The 24685-nt window shown below is 44.0% G+C and overlaps 1 protein-coding gene across 2 annotated transcripts; it reads left to right on the top strand.

Moving 5' to 3' along the window:
* The first annotated feature begins 921 nt into the window (after positions 1–921).
* Positions 922–21487, top strand: DDX27 (DEAD-box helicase 27). Of its 2 annotated transcripts, none has more exons than XM_040437278.1 (21): positions 922–1130; positions 3300–3443; positions 3524–3583; positions 3657–3798; positions 3886–3929; positions 4216–4299; positions 4506–4611; positions 6848–7021; positions 7845–7995; positions 8380–8479; positions 10088–10229; positions 10540–10693; positions 10774–10855; positions 13130–13307; positions 13603–13709; positions 15052–15148; positions 15251–15345; positions 15426–15543; positions 15625–15727; positions 19878–19946; positions 21253–21487. In XM_040437278.1, exons 1-21 carry the CDS (start codon positions 1047–1049, stop codon positions 21266–21268), a joined length of 2250 nt encoding a protein of 749 aa, XP_040293212.1. In that variant the 5' UTR covers positions 922–1046; the 3' UTR covers positions 21269–21487. The 2 variants fall into 2 exon arrangements, with proteins under 2 accessions (XP_040293212.1, XP_040293213.1); XM_040437279.1 differs by having other exon boundaries at positions 4219–4299.
* The last annotated feature ends 3198 nt before the right edge of the window (positions 21488–24685 follow it).

Here is a 24685-nt window from a genome sequence, read left to right on the forward strand (position 1 = left end):
CAGTTCAGTAGCTAATGCTATATAACTAAATGAGAGAGATGTAAACCTCCATTCTGATTATATTATTTACCCCTCCAGCCCTTCTGTGGACCAACTTCCTCCAAATCCATCCATATATTGCTTCTCTTTCTTGAAGCCATCCTTAGGTCACAGGCTCTCTCTTTATATAGACCAGGGATGGCGAACCTGCGGCTCTCCAGCTGTTGTAAAACTACAATTCCCACCATGCCTTGCTGTAGGCTGATAGCTGTAGGCAGTCTGGGCATGTTGGGAGTTGTAGTTTTGCAACAGCTGGAGGGCTGCAGGTTGGCCATCCCTGATCTAGACTCTCCAGTTTATTAGAGAATGCTGTGTTGTCCCTGTTGTGTAGCGGATTTTCTTTCAGATCAGCCAAATAACGTATGTTATCACTGAAGCTGTGTAACTTTCGCCTTACTGCGCAGTGCGGATCTGACGCTCGCGGCCTCCGGTTCACTTGCTTGTCAGCCGACTCAGCAAGTGAATTGAAGATTCAATTCATGAATCAGTTCTTTTAAATGAACTGATTCAAATGAACCGATTCATCTAAAAGATTCGAACTTCCCATCGCTACCCCTAATAGCCAATCGGATTCTACCTTTAATTTTCCAAAGGAGCTCTGAAAAATGAAAGCTGTAATCTGATTGGTTGCTATGTGCAACTAAATCAATTTTCCTTTACACCAGTTTTGATCAATTTCCCCCACAGACTTCATTTCTTACCTTTAGTTGCACCGCATTTATTAAAACGTGTGACTCTTAATACATTTGGCCCATTTTACACACTGTATTGTGCAGCCCACACCTCCACTACTGCTGGTACACCTACACATTGCTCCATCTTATCAGAAGGCTCTACTGTCACTTTAAATACTTTACGATGTCCTTCCGGGAGGGGCGGGGCTTGGCGCACTACCACTTCCGGGTCGTTTGGTTGGTACACACGTGTGTAGTCCGGGGATATGGGCAGATAGGACGGCGAGGGCATTATTGGGGTGATAATCACGTGATCCTTGTGTAGCCGGAAACATGTGGACGGATCTGGATCTGATCGGAACCATCGAGGAGGAGGATGATGTCCCCGAGGAGCCAGAGTCTGAGGAGGAGGACGAGGTAACAGCCAGGGGATAGGCTGTCCATGAGGACAAGCTGGGGAGGGTCGGGATAGTCCACAGAGCCTGCAGGGAACTACAACTCCCAGCATGTCCTTACTGCTGCAAGGCCAGAAGATGACTCCAGACACTGGTTGGAATAAGGTGACAGCGGCCATCACTGGTAGAAGTGAATGGAGGAGATGGATCCTTCATGTCAGGTGGCCAATAGTGAACCCTGTCCAGTAACACTCTCATCATCCTATAATGCGTCATGACTGGATACAGTAACACTCATCATCCTATAATGCGTCATGACTGGATACAGTAATACCCTCATCATCCTGTAATGCGTCATGACTGGATACAGTAACACTCTCATCATCCTATAATGCGTCATGACTGGATACAGTAACACTCTCATCATCCTATAATGCGTCATGACTGGATACAGTAACACTCATCTTATACTACTCCCAGACTAGATCCAGTAACACTCACATCATCCTATAATTCATCCTGTTTAGATCCAGTAACACTCTCATCATCTTCTTATTATGCACCCCGACTGGATTCAGACTCTCTTCATCCTATAATACATTCTGACTGGATCCAGTAACACTCTCATCATCCTATAATTCATCCTGTTTGGATCCAGTAACACTCTCATCATCCTATAATTCATCCTGTTTGGATCCAGTAACACTCTCATCATCTCATAATACCCCCAGACTGGATCCAGTAACACTCCTATCATCCTATAATACATCATGACTGGATCCAGTATCGCTCTCGTCATTTTATACTACATTCTGACTGGATCCAGTAACACAATCATCATCTTATAATATGTGCTTCTGTCACTTTAATCTGCAAGCAAAGATCTTGATAACCATTAAAAACTAAAGCATGAAATTAAGTAAAAAAAAAAAAAAAGTTAGAAACATTTTATTTTATACAAACGGTAAACGTTGTTGGATCTGGAAGACATTTTTGTTTAGTTTAAAGAGATGTTTTCACCTCTACATGTCTGATTTAATATCTTCATGCATTCCCCATGTAATAATAATTCTGGAGCATCTATCCTTATGGCTCTGTGTTGTGCCATTCCTCTATTATTCCTGATAGAATTATGAATGAATTGCTAGCAGTTCGCAGTGAAGGTCCAGATGGGTGTTACCAGTTGGGGGTGTGTCCCTGCACAGTCTGCCACCAGCAGCACTGATTGGACAGAGGCAGACACACCAGTTACTGGTAACGCCCAGCAGTACCTTTACTACACAATGCTGGTAATTCATTCATAACTTTTATCAGGAATAATAGAGGACTGGCACATCATAGTCCTAAGAATTGAAGTTCCACAATTAAAGGGAGGAATAGCTCCAAGCGATACTGATTGCGTCAGGGTCTGTTTAGCACCTAAGTTCTGTTAGTTTCTTTCTGCGATTATGTTTAGTGTTTGCTTTTTTCCTATTTAGATTGTTAATCTATAGTTTTTCTTCATGCGCGTGAAAAATGCATCCGTTTGTTACGCGCGTGATGAAAAACTATACAATAACAATCTAAATCTCCAGCAACCATCAGTAAAAAAAAAAAAACACATTGCCTCCGGACGCCTTCCGTTTTTCATGAAAGCCCCATTCACTTCTAAGGAGCCAGAGCTGCATGAAAAGCGCACAGTATAGAGCATGCCGCGATTTACTTATTTATTTTTCAGACCCACTGAAATGAATGGCTCAGGATTCAGTCCGCGTTCAGTATACATTCACTACACGCATCGCACCCAGACGGAAACCTCACTCGTATAAAGGTTTGCTTAAACGGGACGATGCCACCGGGCTGTAACTGAACGCTGAATGAGAATTTACAAGTCATTTGGCGCTCGTCTAAAGTGCGGTCACGCAGCCCGATGCAGTGTGAAAGGAGGGTGCCCCCAATTACTTTGCATGTTATTAGCAGGGCTTGTCACGGGGCGAGGTGCTGCATCAACCATAGTCGCCCTACAAACAAGCGGTTTGCTCAGGTGATCGGTGGCTTCTTTACATGGACGGGAACGAGTGTAGGAACATTTGGTCCCAAAAATTGTCCCTATCCTCAACCAGTGTCAAGGAGTCCTTAGCTGGAACCATTAATGGTGTACGGCCAGCATTATTCTCCTGATTTCTCTGTGACCTGTACCCTTCCATAACAGGAGCGGCCTATTGTCCTTGGCAAAAAGAAGCAGAACGCTGCGAAACAAAGTGGAGACTTCAATGCAGACTTTGTGTTTGGAGAGCGGGACGGCCAGGCCGATGACAGCTGGGTGATGGACGATGTTATGAAGCAGCTGAAGAAGGTGAGGCTCGGTAACAGAAGCATATGGGTGGCACATGTCAGTAGATCATGGGGCTCATGTGTGGCTTCTTCTTTCCTCAGAGAGCTGCCACCAGTCTGGACGAAAAAATCGAGACGGTTAGGAAGAGGAGGAAGAACCAGGTAAGTGTCTGTTCATAGAACATTTCTGTTATCCTTCTGGTAGAAAATTCTAAACCTTCACCGTTAAACACAGGAGAGAGAGGAGAAGGTTCCCAAAAATTCTGAGAAAGAGGAGGAGGTAAAGAGTGAGGATGAAGAGGAGAAGGAGCCTTCAGAAGACGAGGAAAGTGAAGAAGAGTTCTCATCAGAAGAAGAGACTGTGCTCACAAAAGCTGGTGAGATGCTGGACTCGTGTCACCCCTCTACTGCATGTTACTTGTGCTCCTGGATTATACTTACCTTCTCCTAATGTTGACTTGTAGATACACTGAGAGTAAAGGAGAAGAAGAAGAAGAAAAACGCAGGGGTAAGACATACTTAACATTCACTGAAGCCCTAAAAGGAACATTGTGTAGGAGGAGAATTGTAGGTTGTATTACAAGAGGAGTTGATCAGCAGGAGTCAGACCCCCGTCGATCTCATATTGATGTCCTATCCTAAGGATAGGACATCAATATGTAAAGGATAACCCCTGGAGATTTTTTTTATTAAAATTTTTCCCCAGAAAGGGAATTTGGTATGTTCCACCAGATGCCATATTACAGGGAATGGTTGTGTAAGTGGCAGACATTGACTCTGTACCTTATTTCTAGAAATCTGGGTTTTTTGAAGATGCTTCTGAGTACGATGAAAATCTTACTTTCCAAGACATGAATCTGTCCCGTCCTCTGCTTAAGGTATTGTGAAAATAAAATGCTGATAGTTCACACTTGCTGGATCAATCTGAAAAGTACCGCCACCATGTAGATGCATGGTTTAAAAGTATATATTATATAGGTCTCTATGACCATTTATTCAGAACATTTGATAATATGCCTGCTAACAAGTCCAGATTAAAAGCATATTCATTTAACCATTTTTATTTATTTTTTTAATCTCACAGGCAATATCTGCCATGAGTTTCTTACAACCAACCCCAATCCAAAAGGCCTGCATCCCTATGGGGCTGTTGGGAAGAGACCTCTGTGCCTGTGCTGCTACCGGGACAGGTGAGCAGATGATGGTTTTAAACATATTGCACTTTTTTCCTTGTTGAAATAGCGGCAATGTCTGTGAGAAAGGAGAGAATCGTGGTCCCTTCACTTCTTTTCATGGTAATCATAGCCCTAGCAAAATCAAAACACAGCAAGCCCCAGCAGCATCAAAACAAATGTGCACCACAGAACTGGGCAAGATAATGAAAAATAACTACTTCTGAGCAGTATGGTGGCATTGCATTTAGCACCACTGTAGGTATTATTTTTTTATATATATATATTTTTTTTATTTACTCAAAAACCTTCTTTGAGGTTAAGTTCTACCTTTGCAGCCTCCTGAAACAAGACTGTGACCATCTCAAAATCCATGGAAGGGAAGTGCCCCATATAAATTATAAAAAGGGATTGTTGGATGGGTGTCACGGGTAGTACGAGGAAGGAAAGACAACCAAAGGGAACAACAACAAAACAACTACAGACTAGGCCCCAAGCCTAGGGAATAAAGAGGTCACCTCCTAGCAAACCCTGACTTTCTCCCTAAGACTACTTTCACACTTGCGTTCAGAGCGGGTCCGTCTGATGTCTGCACAGACGGATCCCCTCCTATAATGCAGACGTTTGTATCCGTTCAGAACGGATCCATCTGCATTATAGTTTAAAAAAAATTCTAAGTGTGAAAGTAGCCTGAACGGATCCGTCCAGACTTTACATTGAAAGTCAATGGGGGACGGATCCGTTTGAAGATTGAGCCATATTGTGTCATCTTCAAACGGATCTGTCCCCATTGACTTACATTGTAAGTCTGGACGGATCCTCTTGCCTCCGCACGGCCGAGCGGAGGCTGAACGCTGCCAGACTGATGCATTCTGAGCGGATCCGCATCCACTCAGAATGCATTGGGGAAGTACGGATGCGTTCGGGGCCGCTTGTGAGCCCCTTCAAACGGAGCTCACAAGCGGAACCCCGAACGCTAGTGTGAAAGTAGCCTAAGCTGCTAACCACATGTGCAAGTCTCAAAGGTAGAAATACACATGCACAGGAACCTGAGGCTGCTGAAACACTGCACCAAACCCTCATCTTAGGGAACAGGGAAAGAGGTGATCAGCTCCTTCCAACCTGAAGGAGCCAGTGTATCCCTGAGGCCTAGTCAGGACAGACACAATAAGAAAAGGGAAAGGACTTAGCTTGAGAAGCAACAGAAACAGGAGAATCACCACACAAGCAGAGCACTCCTCAGAAGAACTATTAGCCACACGGAAACCAGTGAAAGGCGGAACATATAAAGGGGCCGCCTGACTGATAATGAGCAACACCTGCGAAGGGGTGGAAACCTGTCAGCAACAATGAAAACAAGAGAGATCTGTCAGATCGACTCCTGAGTCTTCCGTCTATCTGAACTTCTAAGATCTTTCCCAGAGTCGGCGGTGACCATAGGCAGTTACACAAATGCATTATATTAAGTGTACTTCACATTACATGTCTTGTGTCTCCCCCAAAAAGTTTTTGTAGTCTATGTATGGTACTATAAAAAATTCCAGTACTATATACAGTATTTTTCGCCCTATAAGACGCACCTAGGTTTTAGAGGAGGACAATAAGAGAAAAAAATGTTTCATTATATCTCAGATCAGACCAGCAATCAGACCCCCCCCCCATGTTAATCAGACCTCATCTGACAGCCCCAATCAGACCCCCAATGTTAATAAGACCCCAGTAAGACCTCAGATCAGCCCCCCATGCCATTTATGAACTTCCATGCCATTATGAGCTGCCATTATTAGCCCCCGTGCCAGTTATGACCCCAGTGCCATTTATTATGCCCCCAGTATAAGCCACAGAGCTAATAAAATTAAAAACGCACTTACCTCTCCTGCTCCTCACCTCCAGCGCGCTCTGTCGTCTTCCTGTGCTGTGATCCGGCGCGCACAGCGTGAGGTCATAGCGCGCCCTCACACTGTGTGCAGCCTTCACAGCTGACAGCCAAGGACCAGGAAGCGGTGAGTACAGAACCTTCACTGCTTCCTGGTCCTCCGGTACTAATGAACGCTTCCAAAATGGAAGCGCTTCATTAGTATTCGCCCCATAACACACAGGGGCATTTCCCCCCCACTTTTGGGGGGAATAAAAATGCGTCTTATGGGGTGAAAAATATGGTATATATCATGTGCTGTATGGTTTACTATGGCACAGATATACAAGCGACCTATACATTATCCTGCTTCTTATTCACTTATGCATTTTCTTATAGGGAAGACTGCTGCTTTTATGCTTCCGGTTCTAGAGCGTCTGATCTACAAGCCTCGGCAGGCTCCCATAAGTCGTGTTCTAGTTCTGGTTCCAACTCGTGAGCTTGGCATCCAGGTGCATGCAGTCACCAGACAGCTTGCCCAGTTCACAGAGGTTACCTGCTGCCTTTCTGTGGGTAAGTGCACCGAGCAAGAGGCCAGAAGATCCACTGTGTTCGATAAGGTTTTCAGTTATTAGGGGCACATAATGGTTGGTAGACTGTCACCCACTCATCCGGGGTGTACACAGAAATCATGGGGCCCTGTTGCAAATTTCTGACTTGATAGAATTTTATCATTTTGGTTGGTTTCAGCCACCACTAGGGGGAGCTAATTGTTTATGGATTTATAGTGCTAGCACTTCACGTGACTCAATAGGAGCTGTATAAATCTGTATGCAGTAAGCTCCCCTCTAGTCTCAGCTGCAGGTAGCGGCCATCAGAGTATAGCAACACGAAACCTAGTTTACTATTGTGCCCTTAAAGGGGTTGGCTATTCTCCGACATTGAATGACCTATCTCTAGCAGATGCCATCAATGTACATTGTGGGTTGCACCTCTTGGACCCGCGCCCATCTCCAGGACAGGGACCCTTGAAGTGAAAGAACATATTGCACTTGTGCAACGTGCTGTCTATTCCTCACTATGGGAGTTCCAAAAATAGCCGAGCAAGGACGCTTTTCATTCACTTTGGGGTCCTGTTCTGGAGATAGGAGCAGGTCCCAGAGGTGGGACTCGTACCTGACATTGATGGCGTATGCTAGTGATACGCGATCAGTGTCTGAGAACAGTTGTGTGTGCTGCCCCTGTGGTTAGTCCTCCACCTTCACTCATACAGAGCCCTATTTCTTTTTATCAGTTCGGTCGTCTGCTCTGCATATAACAGCATTTTTATTTATTTATTTATTTTTTATGTTTGTTTTTTTTTTTACACACAAATTTCTATTGTCTTCTCTTTCAGGTGGTCTAGATGTCAAATCTCAGGAGGCTGCCTTACGGTCTGGACCCGATATTCTCATTGCCACGCCTGGAAGACTCATTGACCACCTGCACAACTGCCCCTCCTTCAGCCTGGATGCTATTGAGGTGCTGATTCTGGATGAGGCCGACCGGTAAATATTCTGTTTAAATGGGCAACTTGGCCATTTGTAGCAGGCGGGATGGGTGATGAGCTCCAATTGCTCTCCTAGATTTATGTCCTTTCTGCTGCAGCTGGTGGCAGTCAAAGATGGAACTGAGCATGTGCGTCCGTTTGTAAGTGGACAAAGAAATTGGAAGAATGGCAGATGGCGCTATGCAGATACATTTCTTTAAATTACTCAGTGGCTATTCTACATTTTTTAATTACATCCAAGTACAAAAGTGTTCAGATCCAGGCGCTGGTTTGAAAACTGTAGAATATTTTTTTTGTGGGACAACCCCTTTAAGCACCGGGGTCACAAGTGAGTAGAGTATCTTATTGCATTATCCTATCCCATACGATTCTGTTTCTGCAGAATGCTGGATGAATACTTTGAAGAACAGATGAAGGAGATCATCAGACTCTGCTCCCGTCAGCGCCAGACACTGCTTTTCTCAGCAACCATGTCTGAGGAGGTAACACCAGGCTCACAATGTAAATGTGCTTGAGTACTTGTCCTGGTCCTGAGTACAGATATGAGATGGTGACCTGAGGTCTTGTGAGGAGAGTGACACTACAATATACGGCTGGCAGATCATGTCCAATATGTCTGATTCTCCGTTCTTCCATGTCTCGGCTGCCATTGCTGTCAGTATATCTCCGAAAAATGTGCATTTTAATTCTAAGGATCGTGGGTAGCTACAAAATACCTCGGCTGCCCCTATCCTTAGCATTTATTATTAGCATCTGCCTAATTTACCTCCTTAGCCTTTGAGGACACGGCAATGTTCTATTTTTTTTGCATTTTTGTTTTTCACTCCCTTCCTTTTCGGATCCATAACTTTTTTTCTTTTTTTTTTTTTAATTGTACGTTCACATAGACGTATGAGGGCTTGTTTTTTGTGGGACAAGTTGTACTTTTTAATGGCGCCATTTGACCATAAGTTTTGTTTTCAGGCGTTCCCTATGAGGTAAAACTGCCCCCTTCATTCTGTCAGTACAATTACAGTGATACCACATTTATACAGTTTTTCTTGTGCATTGATATAAAAAAAAAAAAAATCTTTGGAAAAAATATTTTTTCTTCATCACCATATTCTGACCTCATATCTTTTACGCCTATGGAGCTGAGGCTTCTTTTTTTTTGTGGGCCGATATGTCGTTTTTTTTAATAATGCCATTTTGGACTTTTTGATCCTTTTTTTTAATTTATTTTTTATTACATTTTTTTGGGAGGTGCAGCATCAAAAACAGTTGAATTGGCCATTTTGATTTATTTTATTTTTTTGTTTCATTAGTGTTCGCCGTATGGGATAAATACAGTTATATTTTGACAGTTCTGGCATTTTGGGGTTCAAAGGGTCTTTCTTTATCTTGAAGTTGCAATCTTCAGATCGCTTCTCCGATAGACTGCAGTGATTTCCCTTTGCAGTCTAAGGAACATTCATTATGTTCCCATGCAGCCCTGCTACAGACCGGGCTCCATAGGAACATCACTGGCAGAGCTTCTAGAAGGCTCCAGGCTACCACAGTGGACTAACGGCTTCCTCGTTAAGGGGTTAAAATATGTATTCAGGCAGTTCCTTAGCTGGCAGCTATATCCGAGCCGCTCCCATAACATGCACTCTTGGATCAGTGGCATGTACATGATTTCAATAGGCAGAACAAGGTATGCGGCACCCAGTGGTGTCACTGCTTGTCTCCTGATATCCGCTGTATTCAGTGTAATGTGTATGGCTAGCTTTAGGCTAGTTTCACACTAGCGGCAAGGAACTCCAGCCGGCTGTTCCGGCGGATGAACAGCCTGTTGGATCCGTGCTGCCGCTAGTGCACGTGCGCCCCCGGACTACCGCTCCGGCCCCATTGACTGTAGTGGGGGTGGGCCAGAGTTCCGGCGGCAGCAAATGCCGAGAGGCGGCCGGAATAAAAGTACTACATGCCGCTAGCCCAGAATGTAAAACTCTTGGTACATGACTTGTGGACTACATTATTCGGATATCCCTTTTTGTTTCGGGGGAATTCTCCCTATCGGGTAAAAAAAACAAAAACTGTTGTACTACATTGTTGGGTTTGATCTTTCGCAGGTTCAAGACTTGGCCTCTGTGTCCCTAAAAAGTCCTGTGCGCATCTTTGTAAATAGCAACACTGATGTTGCCCCTTTCCTGCGCCAAGAATTTGTTAGGATCCGACCAAATCGGGAGGGTGATCGGGAAGCCATCGCTTGTGGTAAGTCTGCAGTCAACCCTTTAAAGAGGACCAGTCAGCACCCCTAACTTGTCTGTTTTAGTAAATACGTATACTCCTCTTAGACCTCTGCATTGTCATTACTCTGCTATTCCTCCTGGAAATACAGGAATAAATCGTCAACCAAGCAATGGCATTCCTCTTGTCAATAGTTTATTATAGATGTAGCTGAACCTTAGTCCCTGATCTTGGAGAACACGGCTCTATGCAGTTTTGCAGTTACGATCCATGGAGAGGTGATTATGGTGTTGATCATGAAGGGAGCTCAAGTCCTTTGTTTGTTCTCTTGCAGCCCTTCTCACCCGCACCTTTCAGGACCATGTCATGCTGTTCACTCAGACCAAGAAACAAGCACATCGCATGCATATCCTCTTGGGGCTGATGGGGCTACGAGTAGGAGAACTTCATGGAAACCTCTCCCAGGCCCAGCGTCTAGAGGCTCTTCGGTAAGTAGATCAGACCTCTCTAATAATTACTAGACGTCTGTGATGGTTTTATTTTTTACCACTGCTCTGTTGTTTTACAGACGATTTAAAGACGAACAGATTGACATTCTGGTTGCTACAGATGTGGCAGCTCGAGGGTTAGATATTCATGGCGTAAAGACGGTAATATCCAGAGAAAACGTTAGATGTAATATGTGACTTATCGTCATGCCTGGCTGTGATATCGAAGGGGTTGTGTCCACCTTTAACCACCTATCTGTTCTGCCCGAGCTGGGCTTGCGCTGTGGGAAAAGTACTTAACTGTGGAAAGGGGGGAAGGCTGCTTTAACTGCTGATATCGCCTGAACGGTAGCATCTAGAGGCTCGCAACTGGTCTTGTTTGAAATGGCAGCATTGGTCCAAGCTAAACAGGAAATATCACTATTAGAAATTGAGTCGGGAATAATCTCTGCCAGCTTTCAAATGATATAAAGCCCAAATCTCTAGCTGCTACCAAACCAGAGATATGAACAGCTTTCAGTCTGGAGTAGAATGAGGGAGCAATTGCAGAGCTGACAGGCTGCAGGAGGAGAGAAAAATAGTAAAAAAATATATAGAAATGTAAAATTCGTGGCTATTTGGGGTCTTTGGATGATAGATCTGCATTGTGCAGTCCCTGGCTAGCTCTTAATAGAGGACTGGGAGGCATGATGGGGTGAGGTATGAGATGTTGCTGGTGTGTTGCCGCTGCCCCTGGGGTGCTCCATTGCTTCTTTTCATTCCAATTTCATTGTGATGGGTTTGTCAATAAGATCCTCGTGGATCCAAACTAAAGTGGATTGTCTGATTGTATAGTGCAATTTAGGCTACTTTCACACTAGCGTTCGGAGCAGGTCCGTCTGATGTTTCATCAGACGGATCCGCTCCTATAATGCAGACGTTTGCATCCGTTCAGAACGGATCCGTCTGCATTATAACTTAGAAAAATTTCTAAGTCTGAAAGTAGCCTGAACGGATCCGTTCAGACTTTACATTGAAAGTCAATGGGGAACGGATCCGCTTGAAGATTGAGCCATATGGTGTCATCTTCAAACGGATCCGTCCCCATTGACTTCCATTATAAGTCTGGACGGATCCGCTCGCCTCCGCACGGCCAGGCGGACACCTGAACGCTGCAAGCAGCGTTCAGGTGTCCGCTCGCGGAGCGGAGGCTGAGCGCTGGCAGGCGGATGCATTCTGAGCGGATCCGCCTCCACTGAGAATGCATTAGAGCTGAACGGCTGCGTTCAGGACCGCTTGTGAGCCCCTTCAAACGGAACTCACGAGCGGACACCTGAACGCAGGTGTGAAAGTAGCCTTATTTGTTATTGGAAAAATTCAATTAAAAAAAACATCTGATTAAAAAAAAGATATATATATATATATATATATATATATATGTGGCATTCTCTTCAGCGTACTGACCCACATAATGAAATTATTTTTACTGCACAGTGAACGCCGTAAATACATTCCACATAATAATGTTAAAATTGCTTTTTTTTTTTTTTTTTTTATCTTTCCCCGAAAAATTAAATAATTTATTTACTACACTATATATACCCAAAAATGGTTCCAAAAAAACCAACAACTAATCCTGCAAAGTATTTTAAAAAAAGAATTTAGAAGAAAAAATTAAAAAGTTATGACTGATAGAACACAAACTGAGAAAATATTATTGGTCCTTAAGACTAAAATTTATTCTCTAAAGGGTTAAAAAGGCAACTGTGTCTCCTGAGTTGTGCACCAACAAGACTAACTTCAGACGCACATTAAAAATCTACAATAAAAAGTGAAATTTTTGGGAATGTTTTTCCAATTTTAATGTGACTGTTAAGAGGTTAATTAAGTGATGGACTTCAAAAGGAGGAGAGCTGCAATGTCAGGCTCCGTCCACTACAAAGTAGTCAGATCTGTCTGCTTCCGGCACCAGAGTTATTGTGGGGATTCCTGCCGATCAGATAGTGGGCCATTACTTAAAGGGGTTGTCCGGGTTCAGAGCTGAACCCGGACATACCCTTATTTTCACCCGATGTTGGCATCGGAGCATCTCCTGCTCCAGTGCGCTAGATCGCGCAGGGCACGGGCTCATTTGTTTTTAATAACACACTGCCGGACGGAAACTTCCGCCCGGCAGTGTGTTCGGTGACGTCACCGGCTCTGATGGGCGGGCTTTAGCGCTCCCCTAGCTGTTTTACTGGATCTCCAAAAGATACATTTGCCCTGCGCGATTTAGCGCAGGGCAAAGGAGAGCATCGGAGCATGAACTGCTCCGATGCTCAAGTCAGTGGTGCTGCCGGGGTGAAAATGGAGGTATGTCCGGGTTCAGCTCTGAACACGGACAACCCCTTTGAATTAGCAAATTCCAGTAGTTGTAGTCTTATTTGATTTGACATATTTGTGGTTCTCTTCCATCAGGTAATCAACCTCACCATGCCTGCCACAGTGAAGCATTACGTGCACAGAGTCGGCCGTACCGCCCGTGCTGGTAAGGCGGGTCGCTCTGTCTCACTTGTTGGGGAAGAAGAGCGGAAGAGTTTAAAGGAGATTGTAAAAAAAGCTCAGGCCCCAGTAAAGGCCAGAATTCTTCCACAAGGTAAGGGGCCAGCCAGCAGCTGGATGAAAGTTAAAGGGGGTGTTGCAGTGTGAAATTCACATCGGCGAGGCTCAGACTCCTAGCTACCCCACCGATCAGCTGTTTGAAGTGGTAGCGGCACTCGTGTACACCATCTCCTTTGCAGCGACAGCGCAGTGTAATTACAACTGTTTGACCCATTTACTGCGACACTCTCCAAGTGAGACAACGCGCAGGTCATTTTGAATCGCAAACAATGCTCGTACAAGCTGAGGATTTAGTATTTGAATCATTTTGACCTCTCCCTCTTTTTTAGATGTAATTTCTAAGTTTCGGGACAAGATAACCAAGTTGGAAAAGGAAATCTATGCCGTGCTGCAGCTTGAGAAAGAGGAAAAGGAGATGCAGAAATCTGAGGCGCAGGTAGGAGAACCATTCACGAAGACTGGGTGTTGTACATCATAGCTTAGAGAGTTCTCTCACAACTATAAGCCTTGAGTAAATGGAAACTGCCGTGGTGTGTTTTTTTTTTTTTTTTTTTAGATGTTTTATTTGATTTTCAGAAAATATATGTAGAATACAAAGTAACATATGAGGACATAATGCAGATGTCCTTACCAATCCCTTAGGTTTTCCTCAGTATTTCAGTGTCCATGATGCTCACTCCTTCTAACTAACCTAGAAACCTACAGAACATAAAGGAACAGAAACCCATGTTGAGGAAAGTCCACATATGAGAGCATAGAGGCTCCAAGTGATCATAATATGTAGAAAAGACATCTGCTGAATTAGACCATCCAAAGATGGTGTAATCTACAACCGCCTATTCTCAAGTAATGTTCAAAATTCCTTCAGACCCCGTTTAGTCCTTCAGTAAGTACGGTTTTGTTAGGTCTCATTGCTTAGGTTGATCTGAATTGTGAGAAACAGTGTGATTTAAAAAAAAAACTTCAATTTCCCAAAGAATTTCTTAGCTTGTTTTTCCTCCTATATGTCAATGTCTTCCAATCGCTCATTTCCTAATATAATTTCATTACCTGTATGGCCACTATCTACAGATCGCAACATCAGTCACGTCACCTCGTCCCTAGTCCTCCTCGTCTCTTCTGGTGACCATTGTGTCCACTGATTTGGTTCTGTGTCTTCATATTTTCTCCTGGTCCTGGCTGTATCGTCACCCATCTAGATTACATTGGTGGGAGTAGGCGGCATCATGAGATCCCTCCATCAGCGCAGGAAATCTGATGATTCCTGCTACTCCCCACCCATGTAAACTAGATGGGTGAGGATACAGCCAGAACCAGGAGAAAACATGAAGATGTAGAAGAAAGCCAGTGGATGTGGGATCACCAGAAGAAACACAGAGGACCGCAGATGGGGTTGTGTGATGAACATAGGGGCCCTACAGGCAATGAAATTATATAGGAAGTGAGCATTCGGAGGATATTGATATATGGGAAGAATGGACAACCCCTTTAAGTGTGCTATCTTACCATTCCAAAAGAAAGATAACGGAGGGCAGGACCACAAACCATGGCATAGGTCTGATTTTGAGTCTCTGTACTTTCCTGTTTGGTTTAACAAACAGAAGAGGTAAAGTAAAGGTATATATGGCCATGTGCAGCATTTTTTGATGGGTCATGATCTGCTGTTATCACCAATGTCTGTTGTGAAGAAATGAACCAGCAAATGGCCAGTGACCAACACGTCAGGCCTGAATGTGCTAAAATGTGCCTTTTACAAATGGTGGCTTGTTACCTTTCAGATCAGTAAAGCACAAAAGAAGTTAGAACCAGGGACTGAACCCGAAAATATGCAAAGAGGCTGGTTCCAGACTAGGGAAGAGAGGAAGAAAGAAAAACGTAAGTTACATTTTACCGCGTAATACTTATTATTCCACCTACCACCCTCAAGTGGTCATCACAGGAGAGTTAAAAAAATGTTCCTTTCCGACTCCGCACCAGTGTCCCATGCTCTTCAGGAGTTTGATCTGGCTCTAAGAGGGAAAACAAAGAGGAAGAAATTCCTGGATCAGACTAAAAAGAAGGGAGAACTGACAGTAAGTGCCCTCCACAGCGCTGTCCCTTTCCACAAATTCCTCACTGTCCCCATTGACGCGTGTGCCTTCTCTCGAAACAGCCAGAGGAACGCTCTCAGTTTGAGGTGCTGAAAGCTCAGATGTATGCAGAGCGTGCAGCCAAGAGAGACCGCAAACCAAAGAGGGCCAGGGCCATGCCACCCGATGAGGATCCTGCAGGTAGGTACTGAAGGAGATAGGTGATAGGGACTCGGCAGATACTGAGTTGTATACTTTTATACATTTTGTGTTGTCATGTAGCTTCAGCCAAGCATTCAAAACCGAAGAAGCAGAAGAAAACCACAGTGTTTGATGAAGAGCTAACCAACACGAGTCATAAGGCCTTGAAAAAGTACAGAGCGGGGTAAGTGCCTAAGAATTGTCCCTGGTACTGTAATGGCCAATAGCAGCTTGTGTGCACATTCCTGAGGGCCAGTAGAGGGCGCAGCCAGTGTCGTGTATGGGCATTTCTTTGTGACTTTGTACTTAGGAAACAGATGTCCAGTTAACCTCTTAAGGACATAGGGCGTACAGGTACGCCCTTGTGCCCTGGTACTTAAGGACACAGGGCGTACATGTACGCCCTGTGTATTTTCGATCACTGCCGTGCGGCTGGCAGTGATCGGAACCCGGTGCCTGCTCAAATCATCGAGCAGGCACCTAGGCTAAATGCGCGGGGGGGTCCCGTGACCCCCCCATGTCGGCGATCGCGGCAAACCGCAGGTCAATTCAGACCTGCGGTTTGCTGCGATTTCTGAAGTTTCTGGTCCCCGCAGTCCCTGACCGCAGGGATCAGAAACTTTATATGCCATAAAAAAAGTTTTATTTACCCCCCCCTGCACCCCCGAATGATTTTTATGGTGGCGGGAGGTGCAGGGGGAGGGTTGCGGGCGGTGCGGGAGGCGGGCGGTGCGGCAGGCGGGATCGCGATCCCCCGCCCGCCTCCCCTTGTATAATCGTTGGTGTCTAGTGGGGATACCAGGGTGCCAGCACATTGCTGGCACCCTGGTATAAACGGCTGACATCTGCGATGCGATGTCAGCCGTTTAACCCTTTCCATACAGCGGTCCGTACGGACCGCTGTATGGAAAAGGTTAACAGCGCAGGGAGCTCCCTCCCTCTCCCATCGGGGGGCTGCTGTGCCTTTGCAGCCCCCCGATGGGGAGGGAGAGAGCCCCCAGAGAGCCCCCCGAGAGATCCCCTCCTTACCCTTCCCCGTCTGCGAAGTTCTGAGCAGTACTGAGCAGACGGGGAAGGTTCCCATGGCAACAGGACGCCTCTCAGGCGTCCTGCTGTCCATGGTGCTGAACAGATCTGTGCTGAATGGCATAGATCTGTTCAGTGTAAGTAAAATACAGTACAGAACAATATATATTGTACTGTACTGTATTATTCAGACATCAGACCCACTGGATCTTCAAGAACCAAGTGGGTCTGGGTCAAAAAAAAGTGAATAAAAGTGAAAAAAAAGTAAAAATCAAAAAACACATTTATCACTGATAAAAAATGAAAAAAATAAAATTCCCTACACATGTTTGGTATCGCCGCGTCCGTAACGACCTGATCTATAAAACGGTCATGTTACTTTACCCGAACGGTGAACACCATAAAAATAAAAAATAAAAAACTATGATGAAATTGAAATTTTGCCCACCTTACTTCCCAAAAAAGGTAATAAAAGTGATCAAAAAAGTCGCATGTACGCCAAAATTGTAACAATCAAACCGTCATCTCATCCCGCAAAAATCATACCCTACCCAAGATAATCGCCCAAAAACTGAAAAAACTATGGCTCTTAGACTATGGAAACACTAAAACATGATTTTTTTTGTTTCAAAAATGAAATCATTGTGTAAAACTTACATAAATAAAAAAAAAGTATACATATTAGGTATCGCCGCGTCCGTATCGCCCGGCTCTATAAAAATATCACATGATCTAACCCCTCAGATGACCACCGTAAAAAAATAAAAATAAAAACGGTGTAAAAAAAGCCATTTTTTGTCATCTTACGTCACAAAAAGTGTAATAGCAAGCAATCAAAAAGTCATATGCACCCCAAAATAGATGCCAATCAAACCGTCATCTCATCCCGCAAAAAATGAGACCCTACTTAAGATAATCGCCCAAAAACTGAAAAAACTATGGCTCTTAGACTATGGAGACACTAAAACATTTTTTTGGTTTTAAAAATGAAATCATTGTGTAAAACGTACATAAATAAAAAAAATTGTATACATATTAGGTATCTCCGCGTCCGTGACAACCTGCTCTATAAAATTACCACATGATCTAACCTGTCAGATGAATGTTGTAAATAACAAAAAAAAAAACGGTGCCAAAAAAGCTATTTCTTGTTACCTTGCCGCACAAAAAGTGTAATATAGAGCAACCAAAAATCATATGTACCCTAAACTAGTACCAACAAAACTGCCACCCTATCCCGTAGTTTCTAAAATGGGGTCACTTTTTTGGAGTTTCTACTCTAGGGGTGCATCAGGGGGGCTTCAAATGGGACATGGTGTCAAAAAAACCAGTCCAGCAAAATATGCCTTCCAAAAACCATATGGTGTTCCTTTCCTTCTGCGCCCTGCCATGTGCCCGTACAGCTGTTTACGACCACATATGGGGTGTTTCTGTAAACTACAGAATTAGGGCCATAAATAATGAGTTTTGTTTGGCTGTTAACCCTTGCTTTGTAACTGGAAAAAAAATATTAAAATGGAAAATCTGCCAAAAAAGTGAAATTTTGAAATTGTATCTCTATTTTCCATTAAATCTTGTGCAACACCTAAAGGGTTAACAAAGTTTGTAAAATCAGTTTTGAATACCTTGAGGGGTGTAGTTTCTTAGATGGGGTCACTTTTATGGAGTTTATAATCTAGGGGTGCATCAGGGGGGCTTCAAATGGGACATGGTGCCAAAAAAACAGTCCAGCAAAATCAGCCCTCCAAAAACCAAACGGCGCACCTTTCACTCTACGCCCCGCTGTGTGCCCGTACAGTAGTTTACGGCCACATATGGGGTGTTTCTGTAAACAGCAGAGTCAGGGCAATAAAGATACAGTCTTGTTTGGCTGTTAACCCTTGCTTTGTTAGTGGAAAAAATGGGTTAAAATGGAAAATTAGGCAAAAAAATGAAATTCTCAAATTTCATCGCCATTTGCCAATAACTCTTGTGCAACACCTAAAGGGTTAACGACGTATGTAAAATCAGTTTTGAATACCTTGAGGGGTGTAGTTTCTTAGATGGGGTCACTTTTAGGGAGTTTCTCCTCTAGGGGTGCATCAGGGGGCTTCAAATGGGACATGGTGTAAATAAACCAGTCCATAAAAATCAGCCTTCCAAAAACCAAACGGCGCACCTTTCACTCTACGCCCCGCTGTGTGGCCGTACAGTAGTTTACGGCCACATATTGGGTGTTTCTGTAAATGGCAGAGTCAGGGCAATAAAGATACAGTCTTGTTTGGCTGTTAACCCTTGGTTTGTTAGTGGAAAAAATGGGTTAAAATGAAAAATTAGACAAAAAAATGAAATTCTCAAATTTCCTCCCTATTTGCCAATAACTCTTGTGCAACACCTAAAGGGTTAACAACGTATGCAAAATCAGTTTTGAATACCTTGAGGGGTGTAGTTTCTTAGATGGGGTCATTTTTGGGTGGTTTCTATAATGTAAGCCTCGCAAAGTGACTTGAGACCTGAACTGGTCCCTAGAAATTGAGTTTTTGTAAATTTCGGAAAAATTTCAAGATTTGCTTCTAAACTTCTAAGCCTTATAACATCCCCAAAAAATAAAATATCATTCCCAAAACAATTCAAACATGAAGTAGACATATGGGGAATGTAAAGTCATCACAATTTTTGGGGGTATTACTATGTATTACAGAAGTAGAGAAACTGAAACTTTGAAATTTGCTAATTTTTTTCAAATTTTTGTTAAATTAGGTATTTTTTGGTGCAAAAAAAATTTTTTTTTTGACTCCATTTTACCAGTGTCATGAAGTACAATATGTGACGAAAAAACAATCTCAGAACGGCCTGGATAAGTCAAACCGTTTTAAAGTTATCAGCACTTAAAGGGACTCTGGTCAGATTTTCAAAAAATGGCCTGGTCCTAAGGTGTAAAAAGGCTGTGTCCTTAAGGGGTTAAACCTTTGATTCTATTCATTCCTCAGTTATTTCCAAGGCAGTTTTATGTCCTGACGACGTCCCCTATTCTCAGGCCCATGCACTGCACTCTTGTTTTCAGAAATATATATTCTCCTCCCATCCTTTATATACTCCACTTGATGAATAATATGGACTAATCAGTGGCTCGGTGGTTAGCACTGGTGGCTAGGGTCAAATCTGATGTTTGTGTGGGTTTCCTCGGGGTACATTTTCTCCCACGCTCCAAAGACATCCTGATAGGGAATCTAGATGGTGTGATCCACTGGGGACAGTGAGTGTTGATGATGTCTGTAAAGTGCTGGTGCAATACAAGTGAGTAATACATTATCTCTCCCCTCCTTTAGACCATCATTTGAGGACAGGAAGAGGCTGGGAATTCAACGCAGCAAAGGCAATTTTAAGTCAAAATCTCGGTATGTATCAAGACACTGAAGGGGGGGGGGGGGAATTAACCCTTAAAGGGGCTGTGCCAAGTTAGTTAAGGCATAACTATCTGATCAGTAGAGATCTGACCACTAGAACCTCCATTGATCCTGGTCAAGCATGTGCAGGGCCATTCATTCTCTGTTTCTGGCAAGCACTGTACAACATGATCTTAGTTAGTCCCATATAGAATGAATGAAGCTGCAGTGAGTATTTTGACCAGCTGCACCATTTCAGATGTAGAATGGAAGCCCCCAGTGTTCAAATGTTCCCCCAATTCTGTGAATAGAGGATAGCTTTTAAACTTGGCACAGCCCCTTCAACACACAGACACCAATTTGCTTAAAGAGGACATTTCATGTAATTTTTTACTTGTGGGGTACCCTCCGCTGATGCTGCCACCATCCCTGTTCTTTTTTTCAAATGCCCCGCTGTGCCCCCCTGCAGTTTTCACACCCAGTATGTTAATACTGAGCATCGTTACAGGGAGGAGGAGACGCCAGAGTTTCTGAGTGGGCGCCTCCTTCTCCCTGGCTGTGCCACAGTCCAATCGCAACGGACTATGTCACAGCCAGGGAGAAGGGGGCGCCCACTGAGAAACCCTGGCGTCTCCTCCTCCCTGTACCGATGCTCAGTATTAACATACTGGGTGTGAAAACTGCAGGGGGGCATGCAAAGGGTTATTTTTATTTTTATTTTTTTAAAAGAACAAGGATGGCAGCATCAGCGGAGGGTACTACACTAGTAAAGGTACTTGATAAACAAAAATAATTACATGAAAGGTCTTCTTTTAAGGCTGTTCTAACGCTATGGTGGCTCCATATGGACAAAATTCCATCCATTCTTTATTTTATTTTTTTGGTAGGAAATTAATCAGACTTGCCTTTTAAAATTGTGTGGTTATTACCATCTGTGAGTTGGCCGGGTCTCATCTGCCATAACCTTAGAAAACAGCCTAAAGGGGTTTCCGGGTGTAATACTTGATATTCATCACGTCTAGGTTCACACTGGCTAAAAATGAGAAGTGGAGCAGTTGGCCAAAGCAACCGCATTCCAGTGATTTATTTTCAAGAGACCTTCTGAAAATGAAGGAAGCGATGTGGTGGTTTGCTGTGGGCATCTGCACCAGTGGTGATGATGCCCCCTGCAATATTCTGAGTGCTCAGGAGTGAGAGCTCTTTGTTGTGGCTCCCTACTTTAGATAATGGGGCTTTCTTTACCCCCTTTAAGTAAATTGTGGGTTCTGATGGTGTGACTGATACTTGTACTAATCATTCTTAACTCTTTATTTCTCAGGTATCGCAGGAAGTGATTGTACCACCTGTCCCACTCGCAGAGCAGCGTAGTCTATGCTCACTTGTGCAAGATTTTGACCAGGACTTTGTAAACCTGTAATATATAATAGTCCAGCATGGGATGGATGGGGCCCGGGACATCATGTCTCCTGGTAGAAGACTAATGGATGTTGTTGAGGATTGTGTTCTGTTGATAATTCTATTATATAAAATACAGTTTTATAATTAATGCTCTACTTACTAAATACATATTTCACTTAGTTCAGGTCAATGTGTAAAACTACATATTAGAATTGTTTTCTTGGTGGGATCCATCCACTGTACTAAAGAGGACTGAAGAACAAGATGGGGTGATCAGCAAGCCTCCGCTCTCAGTGAAAGTCAGACATCATATAGTACATGACAGTCTCCTAACAGACCTAGAACCAGCCCTGTACCTCACGTGGATCCAGAGATCTCCACATTTATTACTCTGCTGGATTTATATCAAGCTGACCGCTCAGGGGGGGTGTTCTTCCTGCTGCAGACGCAGTTGAAAGATGGAACTGAGCATGTGCATCCATCTGGACATGGACAGACCAATTAGAAAACTAGCAGGTGGTGCTATACAGAAATATATATATTTTATTTATTTTTTATAAAGTATAGGGAGAGGTTTGAAATATATAGTGAACTGAAATGCCGAGATGTAGGGGAAAAAACAAACTTTGCTGTGTCCGTAAAGGGGTTGTCCAGGATAAAATTGATGGCCTATCCTCAGAATAGAGTGGCAGTGATCCGACAACCCGCACCAATCGGCTGATTTGTAGCTCTGACGACTGAAGCCCGCACTGTAGTAAGGAGGTCCCACCACTACAATGTCGATCGTGCGATGTAGCTGCAGCAAATTTCAGTCAATAGAGCTACACAGACCACTTGATCGGTGGGGGTGCAGGACCACTGCCGATCAGCTAGTGATGGCCTACCCTGAGAATAGGCCATAATTTACAAAAACTGTGGATAGCCCCGTTAAAGGGGCTGTCAGGATGATTCTGGACTATTATCTGCAGTAATACATGAGTAGTGAGGCAGATAAGAAGCCCAGACCTTCATTTTTTAAAACAAAAATCCTACTGTGCCCCATTTCCCCTACTGTCAGCACTCAAAGCTGCGCTAAAATAATCAGTCTGGACTACTGTGTGCATGCATGGCACAGCTTTAACCCCTTAGGCCTCTTTCACACGGGCGGTGCGGGTGCGTTGCGGGAACATGCGCGATTTTTCCGCGCGAGTGCAAAACATTGTAATGTGTTTTGCACTCGCGTGAGAAAAATCGCGCATGTTTGGTACCCGAACTTCTTCACAGAAGTTCGGGCTTGGGATCGGTGTTCTGTAGATTGTATTATTTTCCCTTATAACATGGTTATAAGGGAAAATAATAGCATTCTGAATACAGAATGCATAGTACAATAGGGCTGGAGGGGTTAAAAAATAAAAATAAAAAATTTAACTCACCTTAATCCACTTGCTTGCGCAGCCCGGCATCTCTTATGTCTTCTTTTTTGCTGTGTGCAGGAAAAGGACCTGTGGTAACGTCACTCCGGCCATGGTCCATCACATGATCCATCACCATGGTAAAAGATCATGTGACGGACCATGTGATGACCGGAGTGACGTCACCACAGGTCCTTTAACTGCACAGTTAACCCCTCCAGCCCTATTTTACTATGTATTCAGAATGCTATTATTTTCCCTTATAACCATGTTATAAGGGAAAATAATAATGATCGGGTCCCCATCCCGATCGTCTCCTAGCAACCGTGCGTGAAAAATCGCACTGCATCCTCACTTGCCTGCGATTTTCATGCAACCCCATTCATTTCTATGGGGCCTGCGTTACATGAAAAACGCACAAAGAGGAGCATGCTGCGATTTTCACGCAACGCACAAGTGATGCGTGAAAATCACCGCTTGTGTGCACAGCCCCATAGAAAGGAATGGGTTGGGATTCAGTGCGGGTGCAATGCGTTCAACTCACGCATCACATCCGCGCGGAATACTCCCCCGTGTGAAAGGGGCCTTAGTGACCACCAATATGCCTTACAGCGGTCACTAAAGGGCTTTGGATGGTCCAGTCTAAGCACTGCACGGCGTTCCCATGTAGTGGAGCTCTGTGTTCCTGCTCTAATGGTCCAGACTGGCAGATCTGGGCTGTTTAACTTGCTGCGGGCAATAGCACCCAGAGCAGAAGCTGTTAGAGGGGGGAGCAGACTGGTTCTGTCTCCCATCAGCACCCCACAAATGAGATTGCAGGGTGCCAATGTCTGTGGATGCAGACTGGGGCCTAGTGAAGGCACTAGGCCTGCTTCCTATTTGGTGCAGCCTGCTGGTGGATGTCAGTATAGCACAATATAGGGTGGAAATTTGGCCGGGCAGTCTGGTGGATTCATGAAAAGAAAAATTATTGGTGAGAGTAATTTTGTTTTTCCCTTTGATCCTCTATGACAGCACTTATGTTAAGATCTACCAGATAAACCAACTAAGTTGGGACCACTGCTTGTAGGACTTTCCTGCCAAATGAACTGTTTACATCAATCCTACAGTGTCTTATAAATGTATTAGGACCTGACCACATAGCTGCATTACAAATCTGTTCTGTTGTGGGGTCGCCATGATCTGCCCAAGAAGCTGACGTAGCCCTGGTTGAATGGGCTTTCAATTTGACTGCAGGATCACAGTTTTGAGCTTTGTATGCCTCACAAATCCAAGATTGTGGTGACTAGAGATGAGCGAATTTCTTCGTTTGGTGGTAAAAGCAGAATTGCGTTATGGATTCCGTTACTACGGACCATAAAGCAATTCTATGACGGAATGCCTTTAGAGGCATTCCGTTAAATTAAAAGTCTATGGGCTGCAAAACGGATCCGTCCCATTTACGTTATGCAGGAGAGGACTCCCCAGCATAACTGAAAAGGGACAGCTCTGTTTTGCAGCCCATAAACTTTTATTATGACGGAATCAGGGCCGGTGCAAGGATTTTTGCCGCCCTAGGCAAGATAAAAATTCCCCCCCCCCCCCCCTTATCAGATGATCTGCCCATATCGTGTTCCACCCCTTTCTCAGCTTTTAAATTAAAAACAACTGCTATGTTTCCCTTAGGGTTAATCCAGCTTCTTGTAGCCGTCTCTTTTTGTGGAACGGAATTGCGGACCCATACAATTCCGCAATTCCGATCCTGAAAAAAATAGAACATGTCCTATTCTTGTCCGCAATAGTGCTGGCAATGTGCGGTCCGCAAAGTGCGGAACGCACATTGCCGCTGTCCGTGTTTTGTGGATCCGCAAAACACACACGGATGTGTGAATGGACCCTAAATGTGAGGTCAATTAGTCTCCAATGTAGTATTAATAACTAAACAATTACATAATAAACATATTGCATTGTCTACTTACCACC

Source organism: Bufo bufo, chromosome 6, assembly GCF_905171765.1.
Source record: "Bufo bufo chromosome 6, aBufBuf1.1, whole genome shotgun sequence".
NCBI classification, from domain to species: domain Eukaryota; kingdom Metazoa; phylum Chordata; class Amphibia; order Anura; family Bufonidae; genus Bufo; species Bufo bufo.

Bases quoted from the DNA above. Each gene is read 5' to 3' on its own strand.
- DDX27 (XM_040437278.1), top strand. From the start codon at position 1,047: ATGTGGACGGATCTGGATCTGATCGGAACCATCGAGGAGGAGGATGAT. The intron at 1,131-3,299 runs GTAACAGCCAGG...CTTCCATAACAG, and splicing joins AGTCTGAGGAGGAGGACGAG to GAGCGGCCTATTGTCCTTGG. The intron at 7,996-8,379 runs GTAAATATTCTG...CTGTTTCTGCAG, and splicing joins ATTCTGGATGAGGCCGACCG to AATGCTGGATGAATACTTTG.